General features: G+C 41.5%; 1 protein-coding gene across 4 annotated transcripts in view; it reads right to left on the bottom strand.

Moving 5' to 3' along the window:
- The window catches only part of LOC112224459 (ubiquitin carboxyl-terminal hydrolase 42), a 35,381-nt gene extending 14,534 nt beyond the window's left edge, over nt 1–20,847 (bottom strand). For 2 of the 4 annotated variants that reach the window (XM_024388020.2, XM_024388021.2), the window contains exons 1-2: nt 20,647–20,846; nt 1,251–1,509 (exon numbers count right to left, since the gene is read on the bottom strand). In XM_024388020.2, coding sequence (XP_024243788.1) covers nt 1,251–1,500 — 250 coding nt within the window. In that variant the 5' untranslated portion in view covers nt 1,501–1,509; nt 20,647–20,846. Of the gene's footprint in view, nt 1–1,250; nt 1,510–18,444; nt 18,470–20,646 lie in introns of those variants that run through there. The other 2 variants (XM_024388022.2, XM_042306139.1) reach the window with 2 other exon arrangements.
- Nucleotides 20,848–21,075: the final 228 nt, after the last annotated feature.

Raw genomic sequence — 21,075 nt, 5'->3', positions numbered from 1 at the left:
AAACAGCGCAATGCTTGACGCACAACGAAGAACTGCTGGCAAAAAGCACGAAAGTGCTGTTTGAATGAATGCTTACGCACCTGCTTCTGCCTACCACTGCGCAGTCAGATACAAGTATCTAAGTATGCTCAGTCAGATTATACGCAACGCAGGACACGGTAGATAATATCTAGTAATATCATCAACCATGTGTAGTTAACTAGTGATTATGATTGATTGTTTTTATAAGATAAGTTTAATGCTAGCTAGCAACTTACCTTGGCTTACTGCATTGGTCGTTATTGCGTTGGACTAGTTAACTGTAAGGTTGCAAGGTTGGATCCCCCGAGCTGACAAGGTGAAAATCTGTTGTTCTGCACCTGAACGAGGCAGTTAATCCACCGTTCCTAGGCCGTCATTGAAAATAAGAATGTGTTCTTAACTGACGTGCCTAGTTAAAAATATATTTTTTAAAGAGGCAAAATTGGTGTCCAAAAATACAGATTTCCGATTGTTATGAAAACTTGAAAATCGGCCCTAATTTAAAACAAAATAGGTCACTCCGATTAAATCGGTCGACCTCTAAACTCAATATTAGGCAGGTATTCCTAATGTTTTGTACATGTGCATAAAGCGCACACTGGATACAGGCCACGCAACCTCTGCAAACACTAAAACAGCTTTCCCAGTTTGACAACAGATGCCACTCCGGCAGGAGAAATCAATAGGCGGATATCCCAGCCAATCACAAAACTGGTGGCTAAGTAATACTGTGAAACACTAGCATTCCACCATTAGTGCCATATATATATAAATATATGACATTTTCTGAAATTACAATGCAACCATTTAAAAAAAAATCTCATGTGTAGCACCTTTAAAGATGTAATTCTGTTTCCAAAAACCCACAAGGCAATATTTCTTAAACTTACAGAAGGTAAACAATTTCAATTATTAAATACAATTGTTGACATTAGTTTGTCAACATTGTGTTTTGATGGATTTATGATAGAAAACACCTACCAGAAAAACTAAGACCCCTTTTCCATCTGTTTATCCAGAAACCAAAGCCTTTACTTATGCCTAATTTTTAAGGCGGAAAATGGTTGAAAGATGTAGAAATAAAAACAGACTTGGTCTTCATTTGACACTCAATTTGATATGCTGCTATGAACTTCACATTGGTGCTCATGCGTCCTTTGATGGAAACGCGCCATCCCTATCTGTTAGCGTCAAAAGACTTCAGAATTGAGCACATCAACCCTCCTCACCTTGCTCCTTGGGCCTGTCTGCGGTGATGGCAGCACTGCTGCTGTAGACAGTGGCTCCAGGGGTTGGGCCCATGCAGCCCCCGGTCTTCACCCTGGGGGTGTCAGAGGATGAGGGACCCCCCGCCCCCCAGCTGGAGCACCCGCCGTCCATCCCGTTCCCGTCGCCGCCGGGGAAGGTCAGCGATCCGGAGCGCTTGCACCCGACTGACTCGTGGTCAGATTTCTCTGAAGATCTGTCAACTATGGTCATTGTTCATTGCTGTTAGACAAAAACAAATAAATACAGAGGAAGTTAGATAATGCTGTTTCTTTAGATACTACAGCTAACCTATGCTTAGTTGGGAGAACTGTGAACGGCGTTGTCTGTGACAAAAATTGGTCTTGAAGACTAGCTCTGTGGCTAGAGGATGAAAGACTTTTACAGAAACAGCCCCTAAACCACCCAAAAGCATCCTATTTCAAACTCACATTATTTCCTGACAATCTAATGGTTCAGTACTACCATCCTACTTGAAGATGCAAATTGTGCCGAATTCACTGCACTATACGGAATTGTATGTTGTCGTATTCTTAGAACCTGCACAGCAACAGCGGATTGTCTGTAATATCATCATGTCACAATGTGACTAACCGGTTTCCAGTGCCTAAATAAATCAATTGATATTGTTAGATATGCCGGGTAGGATTTCAGTGCGTAGGTAGCACCAATCACACAGAGCAACAGGATTGACCCACTAAATTACCAGCAGGTGGTCTGTCTGGTGGTGTAAATGGGTCATAAGTCATGTAGACAACACCACGGACGTGGGATATAAACGCATCACCGGGGGCAAACTACCTGCCCTCCAGGACACCTACACCACCCGATGCTACAGGAAGGCCATAAAGATCATCAAGGACATCAACCACCCGAGCCACTGCCTGTTCACCCCGCTGTCATCCAGAAGGCGAGGTCAGTACAGGTGCATCAAAGCTGGGACCGAGAGACTGAAAAACAGCTTCTATCTCAAGGCCATCAGACTGTTAAACAGCCACCACTAACATTGAGTGGCTGCTGCCAACACACTGTCAATGACACTGACTCAACTCCAGCCACTTTAATAATGGGAATTGATGGGAAATTATGTAAATATATCACTAGCCACTTTAAACAATGCTACCTTATATAATGTTACTTACCCTACATTATTCATCTCATATGCATACGTATATACTGTACTCTATATCATCGACTGCATCCTTATGTAATACATGTATCACTAGCCACTTTAACTATGCCACTTGGTTTACATACTCATCTCATATGTATATACTGTACTCGATATCATCTACTGTATCTTGCCTATGCTGCTCTGTACCATCACTCACTCATTCATATATCCTTATGTACATATTCTTTATCCCCTTACACTGTGTGTAAGACAGTAGTTTTTTGGAATTGTTAGTTAAGATTACTTGTTCGTTATTACTGCATTGTCGGAACTAGAAGCACAAGCATTTCGCTACACTCGCATTAACATCTGCTAACCATGTGTATGTGACAAATAAAATTTGATTTGATTTAAAAGCAAAAGTAGCCTCTGAGGAAAAAGGAGGAGTTCTGCAGACAGTGGAATAGCCCCAAAGCCATGCTCTGCTTATGGTTTGCATTGAATTTACATGCGACACAGAGCTCCCTTTAAAGTCAGATTTAGTGATACAACAAACTTGCAGTCAGTAAACGTAATATTTTATTACAACAAAGTTAACTGCATTTGCTCCAGGGACAATGGCGAAATCCCAAATGGACTCCTATGCTCCAGTGGAGATCTGAGAAGATTTGACAAGTGCAAACAATATTGAAATAGCTCCACCTTGTCCTGAGAGGTTAGGTGGAAGTTTCATCATATTGCAACTAATTAGAACCTTTACAACTACCACAAGTGTATAGGGTGTAGGGACTTGGTCAGCGTTTGAGTTGCATCTGGGACACACTGGTATAGCTAGTAGATACATTGACACACAAAACTTTACAAAAATTACACAAAATGATATCACTACACTACCAGTCAGTAGTAGTGATTGATTATGTTATTAGCTAGCTAAAACTGAAGTCAAATGAACAACATTGTAGATAGTAGTAATGACATACAGGAACAATCACCAAAATGAAACCAGAGACTGAAGAGGAAGCTAGGCATCCCACTCCCTTATTTTTTCTGGTTAGTCAATGAACTAACCAGACCTGGCTGCTATCGCAATGGCACAATATCTTTGGTATTGGTGCCTATGGGAGAGCCACCCCATAAGCAGACCAGAACTGTTATAATTTTTTTCAATTGTAAACGGCCTGAGTAAGACAATTTATCCACCATCTTTTCCTGAAATAAGAAGGGTCCTTGCTATCTGAGATCCTTAGGTGACGTCAGCTGGATGTCCTCATTGACATGGAAATGTAAAAATGTTACGGTAAGGGTTATGGTAAGACATTCAGACACTAACTACCTTTATCGCCTATTGACGATAGCAAAACACACCCGGTCAGAAGATACTAAGAGCCCCAATGCTTACTCTCAACATGCAGCGCTTCGCTTGCAGTATGGTTTTGGAAGCATAAAGGAACACATCTTTCATATCCGCAAGAAATCGTAAAAAGGATAAATCACTATACACCTTGATATGGTTCCCACACTGCCATGTTACAGTGCTTGTTTTAATGAAAACAGAAGGAAGACAGTCAATTGCCTGAGCTAATTAGATATGTCTCCGAACACCTGTGTGTAAACGGAGACAATTTGCCTCTAAACAGAACATGTAATTGCCAAGGCAGCAGCTACTCTTCCTGGGGTGAAAACACATTAAGGCACAAAAAAAACCTACATATTAAACAAAATATATCATTACAACACAAAATGTATAATACCACCATACAACAATTTTAAAATGTGTGTGTGTGTGTATATAGAGTGCTAGTATAAGTATGTGTCTCTCTTCAGTGTGCTTTGTTCCATAAGGTAGTTTTATGTTGTTTTGTTAATTCGATTTTACTGCTTGCATGAGTTACTTGATGTGGAATAGAGTTCCATGTAGTTATCATGGCTCTGTGTAGTACTGTGCGTTTCCCGGAGTGTGTTCTGGAATTGGGAACTGTGAAGAGACCCCTGGTGGCATGTCTTGTGGGGTATACATGGGTTGCCATCGGACCTGTGTGCTAGTCGTTTGAACAGACAGCTCGGTGCTTTCAACATTTCAATACCTCTCACAAAAGACAAATAGTGATGAAGTCACTCCTCTACTTTAAGCCAAGAGAGATTGACATGCATGTCATTGATGTTAACTCTGTGTACATTAACCATACAGAAATGGTTTGTCGAGTTTAGTATGGAAGAACTTGACTGTTCTGCACAGAGCCCTGACCAAAACCACATCGAACACCTTTGGGATGTATTGGAACAATGACTGAGCCATGCCTAATTGCCCAACATCAGTGCCCGACCTCACTAATGCTTGTGGCTGAATGGAAGCAAGTCCCCACAGCAATGTTCCAACATCTAGTGGAAAACTGTTATAGTAGCAGAGGGGGGTCCAACTCCAAATTAATGCCCATGGTTTTAGAATGAGATGTTTGATGAACAGGTGTTCACATACTTTGTCATGTAGTGTATATAATGTTGAGTCACCAGCATAAATAGATACCCAGGCTTTACGCAGTGCCAGATCATTAGAGAATAAAAAATAAAAAAAACTTCTTATGGCTGCAATCCCGTCAACGGGTGCGATATGACAACAACCAGTGAAAGTACAGGGCGCCAAATTCAAAAGAACAGAAATCTCATAATTCAAATTCCTCAAACATACATGTATCATATCTTTCTCAAGGTAGTCTCGTTGTTAATCCCACCACAGTGTCCGATTTCAAATAGGATTTACGGGGAAAGCACCACAAACGATTATGTTAGGTCACCAACAACTCACAGAAACACACAGCCAATTCTTCCAGCCAAGAGAGAGAAAAAAAAGCACAGAGAGAGATAAAATGAATCACTAACCTTTGATAATCTTCATCAGATGACACTCATAGGACTTAATGTTACACAATACATGTATGTTGTGTTTGAAAAAGTTCATAAAAAAAAATCTGAGTTTACATTGGTGCGTTACATTCACTAGTTCCAAAAACATCCAGTGATTTTGCATAGCCATATCGATTCAACAGAAATACTCATCATAAATGTAGATGATAATACAAGTTATACACATGGAACTATAGATATACCTCTCCTTAATGCAACCGCTGTGTCAGATTTCAAAAAAACTTTACGGAAAAATAAAACCATGCAATAACCTGAGACTGCGCTCAGAATAAGTCACATAGCCGCCACATTGGAGTCAACTATAACCATACTACTACTACTACTACTACATTAGCGAATGAGGGGCAGGCCATTTACTCTGGGCACCTTTCATCCAAGCTACTCAATAGTGCCCCTGCAGCCATAAGAAGTTTTTAAGGGGCCTAGAACTGCCCGACTACCTTGATTATGTTGGAGGCTTCCATATTATTATTTTTATTTCACCAACCAGGTAGGCCAGTTGAGAACAAGTTCTCATTTACAACTGCGACCTGGCCGAGATAAAGCAAAGTGACAGAAACACAGAGTTACACATGGAATAAACTAAACGTACAGTCAATAACACAATAGAAAAGTCTATATAAGGTGTGTGCAAATTAAGTAAGATTAGGGAGGTAAGGCAATAAATAGGTCATAGTGGTGAAGTAATTACAATATAGCAATTAAACACTGGAGTGATAGATGTGCAGAAGATGAATGTGCAAGTAGGGATACTGGGGTGCAAAGAAGCAAAACAAAAATATGGGTATGAGGTAGTTGGATGGGCTATGTACAGATGGGCTATGTACAGGTGCAAAGATCTGTAAGCTGCTCTGACAGTTAGTGAGGGAGATAGGAGTCTCCAGCTTCTGTGATTTTTGCAATTCGTTCCAGTCATTGGCAGCAGAGAACTGGAAGGAAAGGCGACCAATGTAAGAATTGACTTTGGGGGTGACCAGTTTAATATACCTGCTGGAGCGCGTGCTGCAGGTGGGTGCTGGTATGGTGACCAGTGAGCTGAGATAAGGCGGGGCTTTACCTAGCAAAGACTTATAGATGACCTGGAGCCAGTGTGTTTGGCGACGAATATGAGCGAGTATATGGGGCTTTGGTGACAAAACGGATGGCACTGTGATAGACCGCATTCAATCTTCTCAGTAGAGTGTTGGAGGCGATTTTATAAATGACATTACCGAAGTAAAGGATCGGTAGGATAGTCAGTTTCACGAGGGTATGTTTGGCATGAATGAAGGATGCTTTGTCACGAAATAGGAAGCCGATTTTAGATTTAATTTTGGATTGGAGATACTTAATGAGAGTCTGGAAGGAGAGTCTGGAAGGAGAGTTTTTCAGTCTAACCAGACACCTAGGTATTTGTAGTTGTCCACATATTCTAAGTCAGAACCGTCCAGAATAGTGATGCTAGACAGGCGGGCAGGTGCGGGCAGGTGCGGACAGCGATCGGTTGAAGAGCATGCATTTAGTTTTACTGCATTTAAGAGCAGTTGGAGGCCATGGAAGGAGAGTTGTATGGCATTGAAGCTTGCCTGGAGGGTTGTTAACACAGTGTCCAAATAAGGGCCAGAGGTATACAGAATGGTGTCGTCTGCGTAGAGGTGGATCAGAGAATCACCAGCAGCAAAAGCGACATCATTGATGTATACAGAGAAAAGAGTCGGCCTGAGAATTGAACCCTGTGGCACCCCATAGAGACTGCCAGAGGTCCAGACAACAGGCCCTCCGATTTGACACACTGAACTCTATCAGAGAAGTAGTTGGTGAACCAGGCAATGCAGTCATTTGAGAAATTAAGGCTGTTGAGTCCGCCAATAAGAATGTGGTGATTGACAGAGTCGAAAGCCTTGGCCATGTCGATGAATACAGCTGCACAGTATTGTTTTTTATCAATGGCAGTTATGATAACTTTTAGGACCTTGAGTGTGGCTGAGGTGCACCCATGACCAGCTCTGAAACCAGATTGCATAGCGGAGAAAGTACGGTGGGATTCCAAATGGTCGGTGATCTGTTTGTTAACTTGGCTTTCGAACACCTTCGAAAGGCAGGGTAGGATAGATATAGGTCTAACAGTTTGGGTCTAGAGTGTCTCCCCCTCTGAAGAAGGGGATGACCGCTGCAGCTTTCCTATCTTTGGAGATCTCAGACGATATGAAAGAGGTTGAACAGGCTAGTAATAGGGGTTGCAACAATAATTTTAGAAAGAGAGGGTCCAGATTAGAGGTCGACTTAATCGGAATAGCCGATTAATTAGGGCCGAACTTCAAGTTTTCATAATCGGAAATTGGTAATTTTGGACACCGATTTTATTATCTTTTTTTTAACACACATTTATTTCATCTTTATTTAACTAAGCAAGTCAGTTAAGAACACGTTCTTATTTTCAATGATGGCCTAGGAACGGTGGGTTAACTGCCTTGTTCAGGGGGAGAACAACAGATTTTTACCTCGTCAGGTCAGGGATTCAATCTTGCAACCTTACGGTTAACTAGTCCAATGCTCTAACCACCTGCCTCACGAGGAGCCGGCCTGTTACGCGAATGCAGTAAGAAGCCAGGGTAAGTTGCTAGCTAGCATTAAACTTAAATCATAATCACTAGTTATAACTACACATGGTTGATGATATTACTAGTTTATCTAGCGTGTCCTGCGTTGCATATAATCAATGCAGTGCTCATTCGTGAAAAAGGACTGTCGTTGCTCCAACGTGTACCTAACCATAATCACCAATACCTTTCTTAAAATCAATACACAGAAGTATATATTTTTAAACCTGCATATTTAGCTAAATGAAATCCAGGTTAGCAGGCAATATTAACCAGGTGAAATTGCGTCACTTCTCTTGCGTTCATTGCACGCAGAGTCAGGGTATACGCAACAGTTTGGGCCGCCTGGCTCATTGCGAACTAATTTGCCAGAATTTTACGTAATCGTGACATAACATTGAAGGTTGTGCAATGTAACAGGAATATGTAGACTGATGGATGCCACTCATTAGATAAAATACGTAACGGTCCCGTATTTCACTGAAAGAATAAACGTCTTGTTTTCGAGATAAGTTTCCGGATTCTACCATATTAATGACCTAAGGCTCACATTTCTGTGTGTAATTATGTTATAATCAAGTCTAGGACTTCATAGAGCAGTTTGAGTGATGATATGAGCCTGCTGGTGCCTAAGCATTCATTCAAACGGCACTTTCGTGCATTTTGCCAGCAGCTCTGCTGTTTATGACTTCAAGCCTATCAACTCCCGAGATTAGGCTGGTGTAAAGATGTGAAATGGCTAGCTAGTTAGCGGGGTGTGTGCTAATAGCGTTTCAAACGCCACTCGCTCTGAGACTTGGAGTAGTTGTTCCCCTTGCTCTGCATGGCAACACTGCTTCGAGGGTGGCTGTCGTTGTTGTGTTCCTGGTTCGAGCCCAGTTAGGAGCAAGGAGAGGTAAGGAAGCTATACTGTTACACTGGCAATACTAAAGTGCCTATAAAGAACATTCAATAGTCAAAGGTATATTAAATACAAATGGTATAGGGAGAAATAGTCCTATAATTCCTATTATAACTACAACCCAAAACCTTTTACCTGGGAATATTGAAGACTCATGTTAAAAGGAACCCCCAGCTTTCATATGTTCTCATGTTCTGAGCAAGGAACTTAAACGTTAGCTTTCTTACATTGCACATATTGCACTTTTACTTTCTTCTCCAACACTTTGTTTTTGCATTATTTAAACCAAAATGAACATGTTTCATTATTTATTTGAGGCTAAAATGATTTTATTGATGTATTGTTTTGTCATTATTACAAATACATTTTAAAAATCGGTATGGGCTTTTTTTTGGTCGTCGTCGTCCCCAAAAAACGGTATCGTCGTTGAAAAATCATAATCGGTCGATCGTCTAGCCCAGCTGACTTGTAGGGGTCCAGATTTCGCAGCGGTTTCAGAACATCAGCTATCTGGATTTGGGTGAAGGAGAAATGGGGAGGCTTGGGCAAGTTGCTTTGGGCGGGGGGTGCAGAGCTGTTGACCGGGGTAGGGGTAGCCTGGTGAAAAGCATGGCCAGCCGTATATAAATGCTTATTGAAATTCTCAATTATAGTGGATTTATCGGTGGTGACAGTGTTTCCTAGCCTCAGTGCAGTGGACAGCTGGGAGGTGCTGCTCTTATTCTCCATGGACTTTACAGCGTCCCACAACTTTTTGGAGTTTGTGCTACAGGATGCAAATTTCTGTTTGAAAAAGCTAGCCTTTGCTTTCCCAACTGCCTGTGAATATTGGTTCCTAACTTCCCTGAAAAGTTGCATATCACAGGGGCTATTCGATGCTAATGCAGTACGCCACAGGACGTTTTTGTGCTGGTCAAGGGCATTCAGGTCTGGAGTGAACCAAGGGCTATATCTGTTCCTGGTTCTACGTTTTTGAATGGGGCATGCTTATTTAAAATGGTGAGGAATGCACTTTTAAAGAAGAACAATGCATCCTCTACTGACGGAATGAGGTCAATATCCTTCCAGGATACCTGGGCCAGGTCGATTAGAAAGGCCTGCTCGCAGAAGTGTTTTAGGGAGCATTTGACAGTGATGAGGGGTGGTCGTTTGACCGCAGACCCATTACGGACACATGCAATGATCGCTGAGATCCTGGTTGAAGACAGCAGAGGTGTATTTAGAGGGCAAATTGGTCAGGACGATATCTATGAGGGTGCCCGTGTTTACGGATTTGGGGGTTGTACCTGGTAGGTTCATTGATAACTTGTGTGAGATTGAGGGCATCAAGCTTAGTTTGTAGGGTGGCCAGGGTGTTAAGCATGTCCCAGTTTAGGTCACCTAGTAGCACGAGCTCAGAAGATAGATGGGGGGGCAATCAATTCACATATGGTGTCCAGGGCACAGCTGGGGGCTGAAGGTGATCTATAACAAGAGGCAACGGTGAGAGACTTGTTTCTGGAAAGGTGGATTTTTAAAAGTAGAAGCTCGAAATGTTTGGACACAGACCTGGACAGTAAACCAGCAGAGTTCTGTCAATCTCTGCAGTATATTGAAACTCCACACCCTTTGGCAGTTCTATCTTGTCAGAAAACGTTATAGTTAGGGATGGAAATTCCAGGATTATTGGTGGCCTTCCTAAACCAGGATTCAGACACGGCTAGGACATCCAGGTTGGCAGAGTGTGCTGAAGCAGTGAATAAAAGAAACTTAGGGAGGAGGCTTCTAATGTTAACATGCATGAAACCAAGGCTTTTACGGTTACAGAAGTCAACAAATGAGAGCGCCTGGGGAATGGGAGTGGAGCGAGGCCAGGCAGGGCCTGGATTAACCTCCACATCAGAGGAACAGAGGAGTAGGATAAGGGTACAGCTATAGGCTATAAGAACTGGTTGTCTAGTGCGTTCGGAACAAAGAGTAAAAGGAGCAGGTTTCAGGGCGTGGAAGAATATATTCAAGGCATAATGTACAAACAAGGGTATGGTAGGATGTGAATACAGTGGAGGTAAACCTAGGCATTGAGTGACGATGAGGTACTGTCTCTAGAGACACCATTTAAACCAGGTGAGGTCACCGCATGTGTGGGAGGTGGAACAAAAGGGCTAGCTAAGGCATTTTGAGCAGGGCTGGAGGCTCTACAGTTAAATAAGACAATCAGTAACCAAAATAGCAATGGACAAGGCACATTGACATTAGGAAGAGGCATGTGTAGCCGAGTGATCATGGGGTCCAGTGAGTAGCTAGGCGAGCTGGAGACAAGGCAATTCAGACAGCTAGCAGGCCGGGGCTAGCAGATGGGCCTTCAGGGGATGTCGCGACAGAGGAGTCTGTTGATACCCCCTCGGGCAGATTAGGTCAGTAGACCAGTCGTGATGGATCGACAGGGCTCCGTGTTGGCAGTAAAAGGGGTCCAGGCCCACTGGCAAAATAGGTATTGTAGCCCAGTAAGTGGCTGATGGACCTCTTCAGCAAACAGAGATGGGCCTAGCAGGGCATCCAGGCTAACTGGTGCTTGTTTCAGGACAGAGACGTTAGCCAGGAGTAGCCACTCGGATAGCAGCTAGCTAGCTGAGATAATCCAGGTGACAAGGTTCAGAGCTTTTGGTAGGAATCCGGAGATGTGGTAGATGTGCAGACTGGCAGGAGTTGACCGGGCTGAGGTTAGCTGATGACCGCTAGCAGTGGCTATCTGGCTAGCTTCTGTTGGGGGTTCCAGTTATAAAGTATAGAAAATAGCAGATCTATACCACATTGGGTGAGGCGGGTGGCAGGAGTGTATGTCGAAATTGAGGTTAAAAATATATACGAAGAAAAAAAAAAGATACAGACATGGGACATGACAAGACGAGGCCCCACAGAACACCCTCTGTGGGGCCTCCCGAGAGGCGCAGCGGTCCAAGGCACTGCATCGCAGTGCTTGAGACATCACTACACACCTGGGTTTGACCGGCCAGGATGTCCTTATCCCATCACGCTCTAGCGACTCCTGTGGCGGGCAAGGCACATGCACACGATCGCCTGTTGTACGGTATTTCCTCCGAAACAGTGATGCTGGCTTTCGAGTTAAACAAGCAGTGTGGCTTGGCATTGTTGTGCTTCGGAGGACGCACGGCTCTCGACCTTCGGCTCTCCCGATTCAGTACGGGAATGCAGAGATGGGACAGGACTAACTACCAAAATGAGATCATGAAATTGGCGAGAAAAATAGGGAAAAATGTTTAAGAACACACTGTGTTCTGTTGGACAGGTAACTCGCTCCATGATATAGCAGAAGATGTAAAGCCATCATCACTTCCACACTCAATTTACAGAATTCAAAATTACAAAGCTTGTCTTTCATAACTGTCCGTTTTAAAAGGGATGTGTCATAGAGGTTGACCGATTATGATTTTTCAACGCCGATACCGATTATTGGAGGACCAAAAGAAGCAGATACCGATTAAAAACACACATATATATATATATATATATAATAAATAAAATAATGACAATTACAACAATACTGAATGAACAATTAACACTTTTTTAAAACTTAATATAATACATAGTCTAATTAGTCTCAAATAATGAAACATGCAACAACATGAAACAGTTCTTCAAAATTCCCAGTTAAGAAGTTTTTGGTTGTAGTTATAGGAATTATGACTCGTCGACTATTTCTCTCCATACCATTTGTATTTCATATACCTTTGACTATTGGATGTTCTAATATGCACTTTAGTATTGCCCACCTAATCTCGGGAGTTGATAAACTTGAAGTCATAAACCACGCTGTGAAGCAAGCATTGCTAAGAGCTGCTGGCAAATGCAGTAAAGTTTGAATGAATGCTTACGAGCCTGCTGATGCCTACCACCGCTCAGTCGGACTGCTCCATAAAACCATAGACTTAATTATAATAAACACAACAGAAATACAAGCCATTGGTCATTAATATGGTAAAATCTGGAAACTATCATTTCGAAAACAGAAATGTTTATTCTTTCACTAAAATACGGAACTGTTCCGTATTTCATCTAACTGGCGGCAACCTTAAGAAAGGCATTGATGTTTATGGTTAGGTACATTCATGCAACGATTGTCCTTTTTTCACAAATGACTTTTTTTTTTTTTTTTTCAATCATCCCCCGTTTGGCGAAGTAGGCTGTGATTTGATGATAAATCAAATCGGTCGACTTCTAATGTGTAGATTCAGTGTTTGTTGTTGACATGTCATGCCAAAGTTTGCTAATCCTGCCAATGAAAAAACCATTAAAGTAGTTGGCAATATCAATGGGTTTTGTGATGAATGAGCCATCTGATTCAATGACGGATGGAGCCGAGTTCACCATTTTACACAAAATTATTCTTTCTAGAATGTATTTTTGTATGTTTAGTTTAATCACGACTTCTCAATATACAGTACACGTTTGCCAGTCATCTGTGCAGCCAGACTTATTTGTAATTCCTTTTGCCTCGACCCCCTCTCAACCATAACATTTTTTCAATTCCTCATGAATCCACGGGGACTTAACCATTTTTAGTCATTTTCTTAATGGGTGCTTGCTTATTAGTAATTGGAATAAGCAATTTCTTAAATATGTCAAGCGATTTTATTCCTGTGCTATTTGTAAATACCCTGACAGGGTTGACTGATAACCAGGTTGAAGGCACTGCTTACAGTTTGAAGATTTTTCTTGAGTGAACTAGGCAGGTAGCCTAGCAGTTAGAGCTTTGGGACAGCAATCGAAAGGTTGCTGGATCAAATCCCCGAGCTGACAAGGTAAAAATCTGTAGTTCTGCCCCTGCGCAAGGCAGTTGACCCACAAGGCAGCCCCCCGCACCTCTCTGATTCAGAGGGGTTGAGTTAAATGTGGAAGACACATTTATGGGTTTGATTACAGGTTCAAAATGGCCAGAAACAAATAAAAAAAATTCCTGAAACTCGTCAGTCTATTCTCGTTCTGAGAAATGAAGGCTATTCCATGCGAGAAGTTGCCAAGAAATTGAAGATCTCATACAACGCTGTGTACTACTCCCTTCACAGAAAAACACAAACTGTCTCTAACCAGAATAGAAAGAGGAGTGGGAGGCCCCCGGTGCCCAACTGAGCAAGAGGACAAGTACATTAGTGTCTAGTTTGAGAAACCGACACCTCAACTGGCAGCTTAAATAAATAGTACCTGCAAAACACCGGTCTCAACGTCAACAGTGATGAGGTGACTCCGGGATGCTGGCCTTCTAGGCAGAGTTGCAAAGAAAAAGCCATCTCAGACTGGACAAAAAATAAAAGATTAAGATGGACAAAAGAAGACACTGGACAGAGGAAGATTGGAAAAAAGTGGAATGGACAGACAAATCTAAGTTTGAGGTGTTCAGATCACAAAGAAAGAAAAAATGAAATGATGCTGGAGGAGTACTTGACACCATCTGTCAAGCATGGTGGAGGCAATGTGGCGGTCCTGGGGGATGCTTTGGTAGTGGTAACGTGTGAGATTTGTACAGGGTAAAAGGGATCATGAAGACCATACCCTGTGGATGGCGCTTAATTGGAGCCAATTTCCTCCTATAACAGGACAATGACCCAAAGCTCAGCTCCAAACTAAGCAGTCAGATGGTATTCTGTCTATAATGGAGTGGCCAGCACAGTCACCGGATCTCAACCCTATTAAGCGGTTGTGGGAGCAGCTTGACCACATGGTACGTAAGAAGTGCCCATCAAGCCAATCCAACTCGTGGGAGGTGAAATCTCTTCCGATTACATCAACAAAAGGTCTGCAAGACTATAATTACTGCAAATGGAGGATTCTTTTGACGGGAGCAAAGTTTAAAGGACACAATTATTTAAATTAAAATTCATTATTTATAACCTTGTCAAAATATTGACTATATATTGCCTATTCATTTTGCAACTCATTTCATGTATGTTTTCATAGAAAAACAAGGACATTTCTAAGTGACCCCAAACTTTTGAACAGTAGTGTATATATTGACACAGTACCAGTCAAAAGTTGACACCTACTCATTCCAGGGTTTTTCTTTATTTTTACTCTTTGCCTTGATGACATCTTTGCACAGTCTTCATGAGGTAGTCACCTGGAATGCATTTCAATTAACAGGTGTGCCTTGTTAAAAGTGAATGTGGAATTTATTTCCTTTTTAATGCATTTGAGCCAATCAGTTGTGTTGTGACAAGGTAGGGGTGGTATACAGAAGATAGCCCTATTTGGGAAAAGACCAAGTCCATATTATGGCAGCTCAAATAAGCAAAGAGAAATGACAGTCCATCATTACTTTAAAGACATGAAGGTCAGTCAATACAGAACAATCCAAGAACTTTGAAAGTTTTTTCAAGTGCTATGATTAAACTGGCTCTCATGAGGACCGCCAAAGGAAAGGAAGACCCAGAGTGTTACCTCTGCTGCAGAGAATAAGTTCATTTTTGTTACCAGCCTCAGAAATTGCAGCCCAAATAAATGCTTCAGAGTTCAAGTAACAGATAAACATCAACTATTCAGGGGAGACTGCGTGAATCAGGCCTTCATGGTCGAATTGCTGCAAAGAAAGCACTACGAAAGGTCACCAATAAGAAGAAGAGGCTTGCTTGGGCCAAGAAACACAAGCAATGGACATCAGACCAGTGGAAATCTGTACTTTGTTCTGATGAGTCCAAATTGGATTTTGGTTCCACCTGCCGTGTTTTTGTGAGATGCAGAGTAGGTGAACGGATGATCTATGCATGTGTGGTTCCCACCGTGAAGCATGGAGGAGGAAGTGTGATGGTGCTTTGCTGGTGACACTGTCAGTCATTTATTTAGAATTAAAAGGCAGACTTAACCAGCATGGCTACCACAGCATTCTGCAGCGATACGCCATCCCATCTAGTTTGCGCTTAGTGGGACTATAATTTATTTTTCAACAGGACAATGACCCAAAACACACCTCCAGGCTGTGTAAGGGCTATTTTACCCAGGAGAGTGATGGAGTGCTGCATCAGATGACCTGGCCTCCACAATCACCCGACCACAACCCAGTTGAGATGGTTTAGGATGAGTTGGACCTCAAAGTGAAGGAAAAGCAGCCAACAAGTGCTCAGCATGTGGGAACTCCTTCAAGACTGTTGGAAGAGCATTCCAGGTGAAGCTGGTTGAGATAATGCCAAGTGTGCAAAGCTTTAATCAAATATAACATTTTTAATTCTTGAACACTTTTTGTTACTAGATGATTCCATGTGTTATTTCATAGTTTTGATGACTTCACTATTATTCTACAATGTAGAAAAAAGTACAAATAATGAATGAGTAGGTGTTCTAATTTTTTTGACCTTGTGTGAGATAGACAAATGTTATTTTTAAAATATTGACCTTAGGCAAATCGATGTAGTCAGAGCAAGAGTCCACAAAGCCTGGGGCTGTATTTTTATATATATATTTTTTTAACTAGGCAAGTCAGTTAAGAACAAATTCTTATTTTCAATGATGGCCTAGGAACAGTGGGTTAACTGCCTGTTCAGGGCAGAGTTACCAGCAGGTGTCTTGATAATAGAAAAAGTAGGTCAGTGGTTCCTGCACCACGTGCAATTGTTTTGGAGTTGTTTAAAGAATGATGAAATAGAAATATCAATAAATAATCGACACCTACATGCTTTTGAAAATGATTTCAGAAATGCTTAAATACTTCTAACCACAAACTCAAGTAATCAATTTTTTTCCTTCCAATTATTATGCATGCCAAAGTATTATCAAAGAATTAAAGCTTTAACATTTTGGGTGACCGGACCAAATTCATATAGTGTGGTATAAATCTGTCGTTCTCATTGAAAGCTAGTCTAAGAAGTGGTAGATGTGTTCTATGTGCGCGGTTTCTGTGCTTCCATGTCTTTTTTTTTTTTATATTTCCCTTTTGTACACCAGCTCCAAACACAATATTTTTGGTTATGGAAAATATATTTCACAGCTGTTTAGTTGGTACATTGTTTCTCTAAACTATACTTGCTTGTTTTGTCACAAACTGAAATTAGGGTAACTATTAGAATTTTAGCAACCAAGAAATGGAGGAGTGATTTTTAACAGTAGGCAAAGTGAACATGTCAGGTGAAAATTGATAAAATATTTTACCATTGCAACATTTGACAATCACATTCACTGTGGTTGTCTTTTTTATTTTATTTTACCTTTATTTAACCAGGTAGGCAAGTTGAAACAAGTTCTCATTTACAATTGCGACCTGGCCAAGATAAAGCAAAGCAGTTCAACAGATACGACACAGAGTTACACATGGAGTAAAACAAACATACAGTCAATAATACAGTATAAACAAGTCTATATACAATGTGAGCAAATGAGGTGAGAAGGGAGGTAAAGGCAAAAAAGGCCATGGTGGCAAAGTAAATACAATATAGCAAGTAAAACACTGGAATGGTAGTTTTGCAGTGGAAGAATGTGCAAAGTAGAAATAAAAATAATGGGGTGCAAAGGAGCAAAATAAATAAATAAATAAAAATTAAATACAGTTGGGAAAGAGGTAGTTGTTTGGGCTAAATTATAGGTGGGCTATGTACAGGTGCAGTAATCTGTGAGCTGCTCTGACAGTTGGTGCTTAAAGCTAGTGAGGGAGATAAGTGTTTCCAGTTTCAGAGATTTTTGTAGTTCGTTCCAGTCATTGGCAGCAAAGAACTGGAAGGAGAGGCGGCCAAAGAAAATTGGTTTTGGGGGTGACTAGAGATATACCTGCTGGAGCGTGTGCTACAGGTGGGAGATGCTATGGTGACCAGCGAGCTGAGATAAGGGGGGACTTTACCTAGCAGGGTCTTGTAGATGACATGGAGCCAGTGGGTTTGGCGACAAGTATGAAGCGAGGGCCAGCCAACGAGAGCGTACAGGTCGCAATGGTGGGTAGTATATGGGGCTTTGGTGACAAAACGGATTGCACTGTGATAGACTGCATCCAATTTGTTGAGTAGGGTATTGGAGGCTATTTTGTAAATGACATCGCCAAAGTCGAGGATTGGTAGGATGGTCAGTTTTACAAGGGTATGTTTGGCAGCATGAGTGAAGGATGCTTTGTTGCGAAATAGGAAGCCAATTCTGAAGTCTGAAGCATGCACTGCTAGCAATGCATTCGCGATTTGTTATTCCCCATCATTTTCAACAATGTCAATGAGCGTCATAACTATTTTTCCTTTGCGGTCCCTCAAACTGTTGTGATTACCAGCCGAGAAACTTTCATGAGTTGATTTTTATGCCAGGATCAGACTGCCTGGGCAGTGTCTTAACATGATCCTAAAACCTCCTCTGAGCTGGGAGTTTTTTTAGTCTTAAAAAATAGCTTTTAAAACCTGTTGCGTCGAGCCATCCCGGATCCGGGATCGTGAATACAGCCTCAAGCTCATTACCATAACGCAACGTTAACTATTCATGAAAATCGCAAATGAAATGAAATTAATATGCTAGCTCTCAAGCTTAGCCTTTTGTTAACAACACTGTCATCTCAGATATTCAAAATATGCTTCTCAACCATTGCAAAATAAGCATTTGTGTAACAGCTAGCGCACCTAGCGTAGCATTTAGCATTAGCAGGCAACCTTTTCACAAAAACCAGAAAATCATTCAAATAAAATCATTACCTTTGAAGAACTTCAGATGTTTTCAATGAGGAGACTCTCAGTTAGATAGCAAATGCTCCGTTTTTCCTGAAAGATGATTTGTTTAGGAGAAATTGCTCCGTTTGGTGCGTTGTAGATTACGCACCAATTTACACAAAGGACACTGGGCGGACCCGTGGTAAATGTAGTCTCTTATGGCCAATCTTCCAATGATATGCCTACAAATACGTCACAATGCTGCAGACACCTTGGAGAAACGATAGAAAGGGCAGGCTCATTCCCGGCGCATTCACAGCCATATAAGGAGACAATAGAAAACAGAGCTTCGAAAATTCTGCCCATTTCCTGGTTAAAGTATCATCTTGGTTTCGCCTGTAGCATGAGTTCTGTGGCACTCACAGATATCTTTGCAGTTTTGGAAACCTTAGAGTGTTTTCTTTCCAAAGCTGCCAATTATATGCATAGTCGAGCATCTTTTCGTGACAAAATATTGCGCTTTAAACGGGCACGTTTTTTTATCCATAAATTAAAAGAGCGCCCCCTATATCCAAGAAGTTAACAGGATTCCTAGGACCTTTTCAGAGATGCTTTGTGAATACGGGCCCTGGTCTCATCTCCACGCAATTGGTGAAGTTCATCATAAACTTCCTTCACCACAGAGTGGAGTTTAGTCCACCAGTAAGGTCCTTGAAAGCCAAGGAGTATTTTAGGCTCCTTTAGTCCATTATTGGGATACGGCTTAAAGCTGCAATGTGCAGAATCGCACAGCCAATTCCTGGTTGCAAGTTTGCTTGTTTTATCACAAACTGAAATGAGGCAGAGCAGAACAGGGGTATTTAACTCTTACCCTACGAGGTCCAGAGCCTGCTGGTTCTGTTCTACCTTTAAATGAACTGCACACACCTGGTGTTCCAGGTCTAAATCAGTCCCTGATTAGAGGGCAACAACTGAAAAGCTTCGAGGTCCAGAGTTCTGTTTGAGGGGTGTCGAGAATAATTGTACTATTTAAACAGCTTAGAAATATTTTCTGCTGAAACTTGTGTACAAAACCAAAAGTAAAAAAGAGGCAAAAACGAAACTTAAGGGAAGCATAGAAATAGCGCACAGAAAAGATCGAACCGCTTCTTAAACTTGTTTTCAATGAGAATGACAGAGCTATTACTAACACTTCTATGTACATTTGGTTAAGTGTACCCAAAAGTTATATAATGCAGCTTTACGGTTATTAAGGTTTGGAGTACATCCCAAGGATCCCACTAACGTCAACCAAATCCGAAGAGCGGAGACTTAGCCAATGTATTAGCTAAATGGCTAGCTTTCTCTGGAGGTCCCTATGATTCAACCAGCAGCCTGTGCAAGAAGCTAACTAACATTACCAAATAGAAAGCTAATAGCTAGCTAAAATAGTACTACCAATTAGAGACGCAATTTCCCCAGATTATTAAAATCACACAAATAAACACATTTACATCGATTAAGCACTTAAATAAAAGTAGTATTCGTTGGATTTAAGTGGCAGTTTCAAACAAATAATGTTACCTAGCTAACCAGCCATTAAAGAAATTACTTTTTACACACGCACGTTTACGACAACTGTTCCCTCCCACCTCTGCCTGGCAGTCTGGCTGGTTGAGGCTTTAACGAGATAGGCCTCTAACACGCAATTCAAAAGGAGATCAGAAAATAATTTCAAACTTTCTTACCGTGTTTTTGTAAACAAGTGTTCCGAAAGTAAACAATGTATTTCTTATTAACAAGCAAAGACTGTCTAAAGGAGGTGTGAGTGCATGGTAACCACAAACGCCATGGTAACGGTGAAACGTAGTTAATACTGCCGAAACATGCTACGGCGATGAGCATTGTGCTAGTGGCTAGTTACAATGCTAGCTAGCTGGCCTTTTCAGTTGTAAAACAATAAATGTGGTGTTTATATACGGTTCCGTGATTGACCTGGAGACAAGAACGCCGAAACATTTCAGCCTTCACAGGTTTATCTAAACGGGAAATATGGCTAGCAATGTAGCTGCTAGGCTAACTACGTTCTAAAAGGAGGGGCTCGAGATTTAAAATTCACTGGTGGTTGAACGCTTGCCTCCGACATGACACTCAGTGAGCCGCCCGGTGTAAGCTAACTACAGCAAAACCCAATAGGTTAAATTGTTTAGAATTCTTCGAATATATAACTAAAATGTTCAGTATTTAATACAACAGAAATACCCTTACCTGTAATTTTTTCACAAATGTATTATTCGTATAGGTCCATTTCTTATTTCAAGCGGGGTAGTCCGTCGGTGAACAATGACGTAGCTATTTTCCCCACGGGCAAATCCGGGTACTACCGAAGAAAGGCAACTCTTGATTCGCTTAGGCTCGGTGTGGAACGTGTTCATATGAGTCGTGGAAAGCACGTACACGTCTGACCTTTGTGTCGTGAATACCGTGCTCGACTTGTCTTTATACTATATATTTTTAAACACAGCTGATGGGGAGTTTGTATACATACATTATATTTGGTTCGTTTTCAATCCGTAGGTGTGTGTGCTATGCCTGTTTACTTCGAAAGCAAAGTTTATACAACTACTCCCAGATGATTCATGACTGTCTGAGGCATGCATAACAATAATTAACAGGAGTGAGTGTCTTAATTACCTC

The sequence above is a fragment of the Oncorhynchus tshawytscha genome, linkage group LG25 (genome assembly GCF_018296145.1).
Source record: "Oncorhynchus tshawytscha isolate Ot180627B linkage group LG25, Otsh_v2.0, whole genome shotgun sequence".
Classification (NCBI taxonomy): Eukaryota; Metazoa; Chordata; class Actinopteri; order Salmoniformes; family Salmonidae; genus Oncorhynchus; species Oncorhynchus tshawytscha.
Note: the sequence above shows the minus strand (reverse complement) of the source record. Positions and strands in the feature narration are given on the sequence as shown.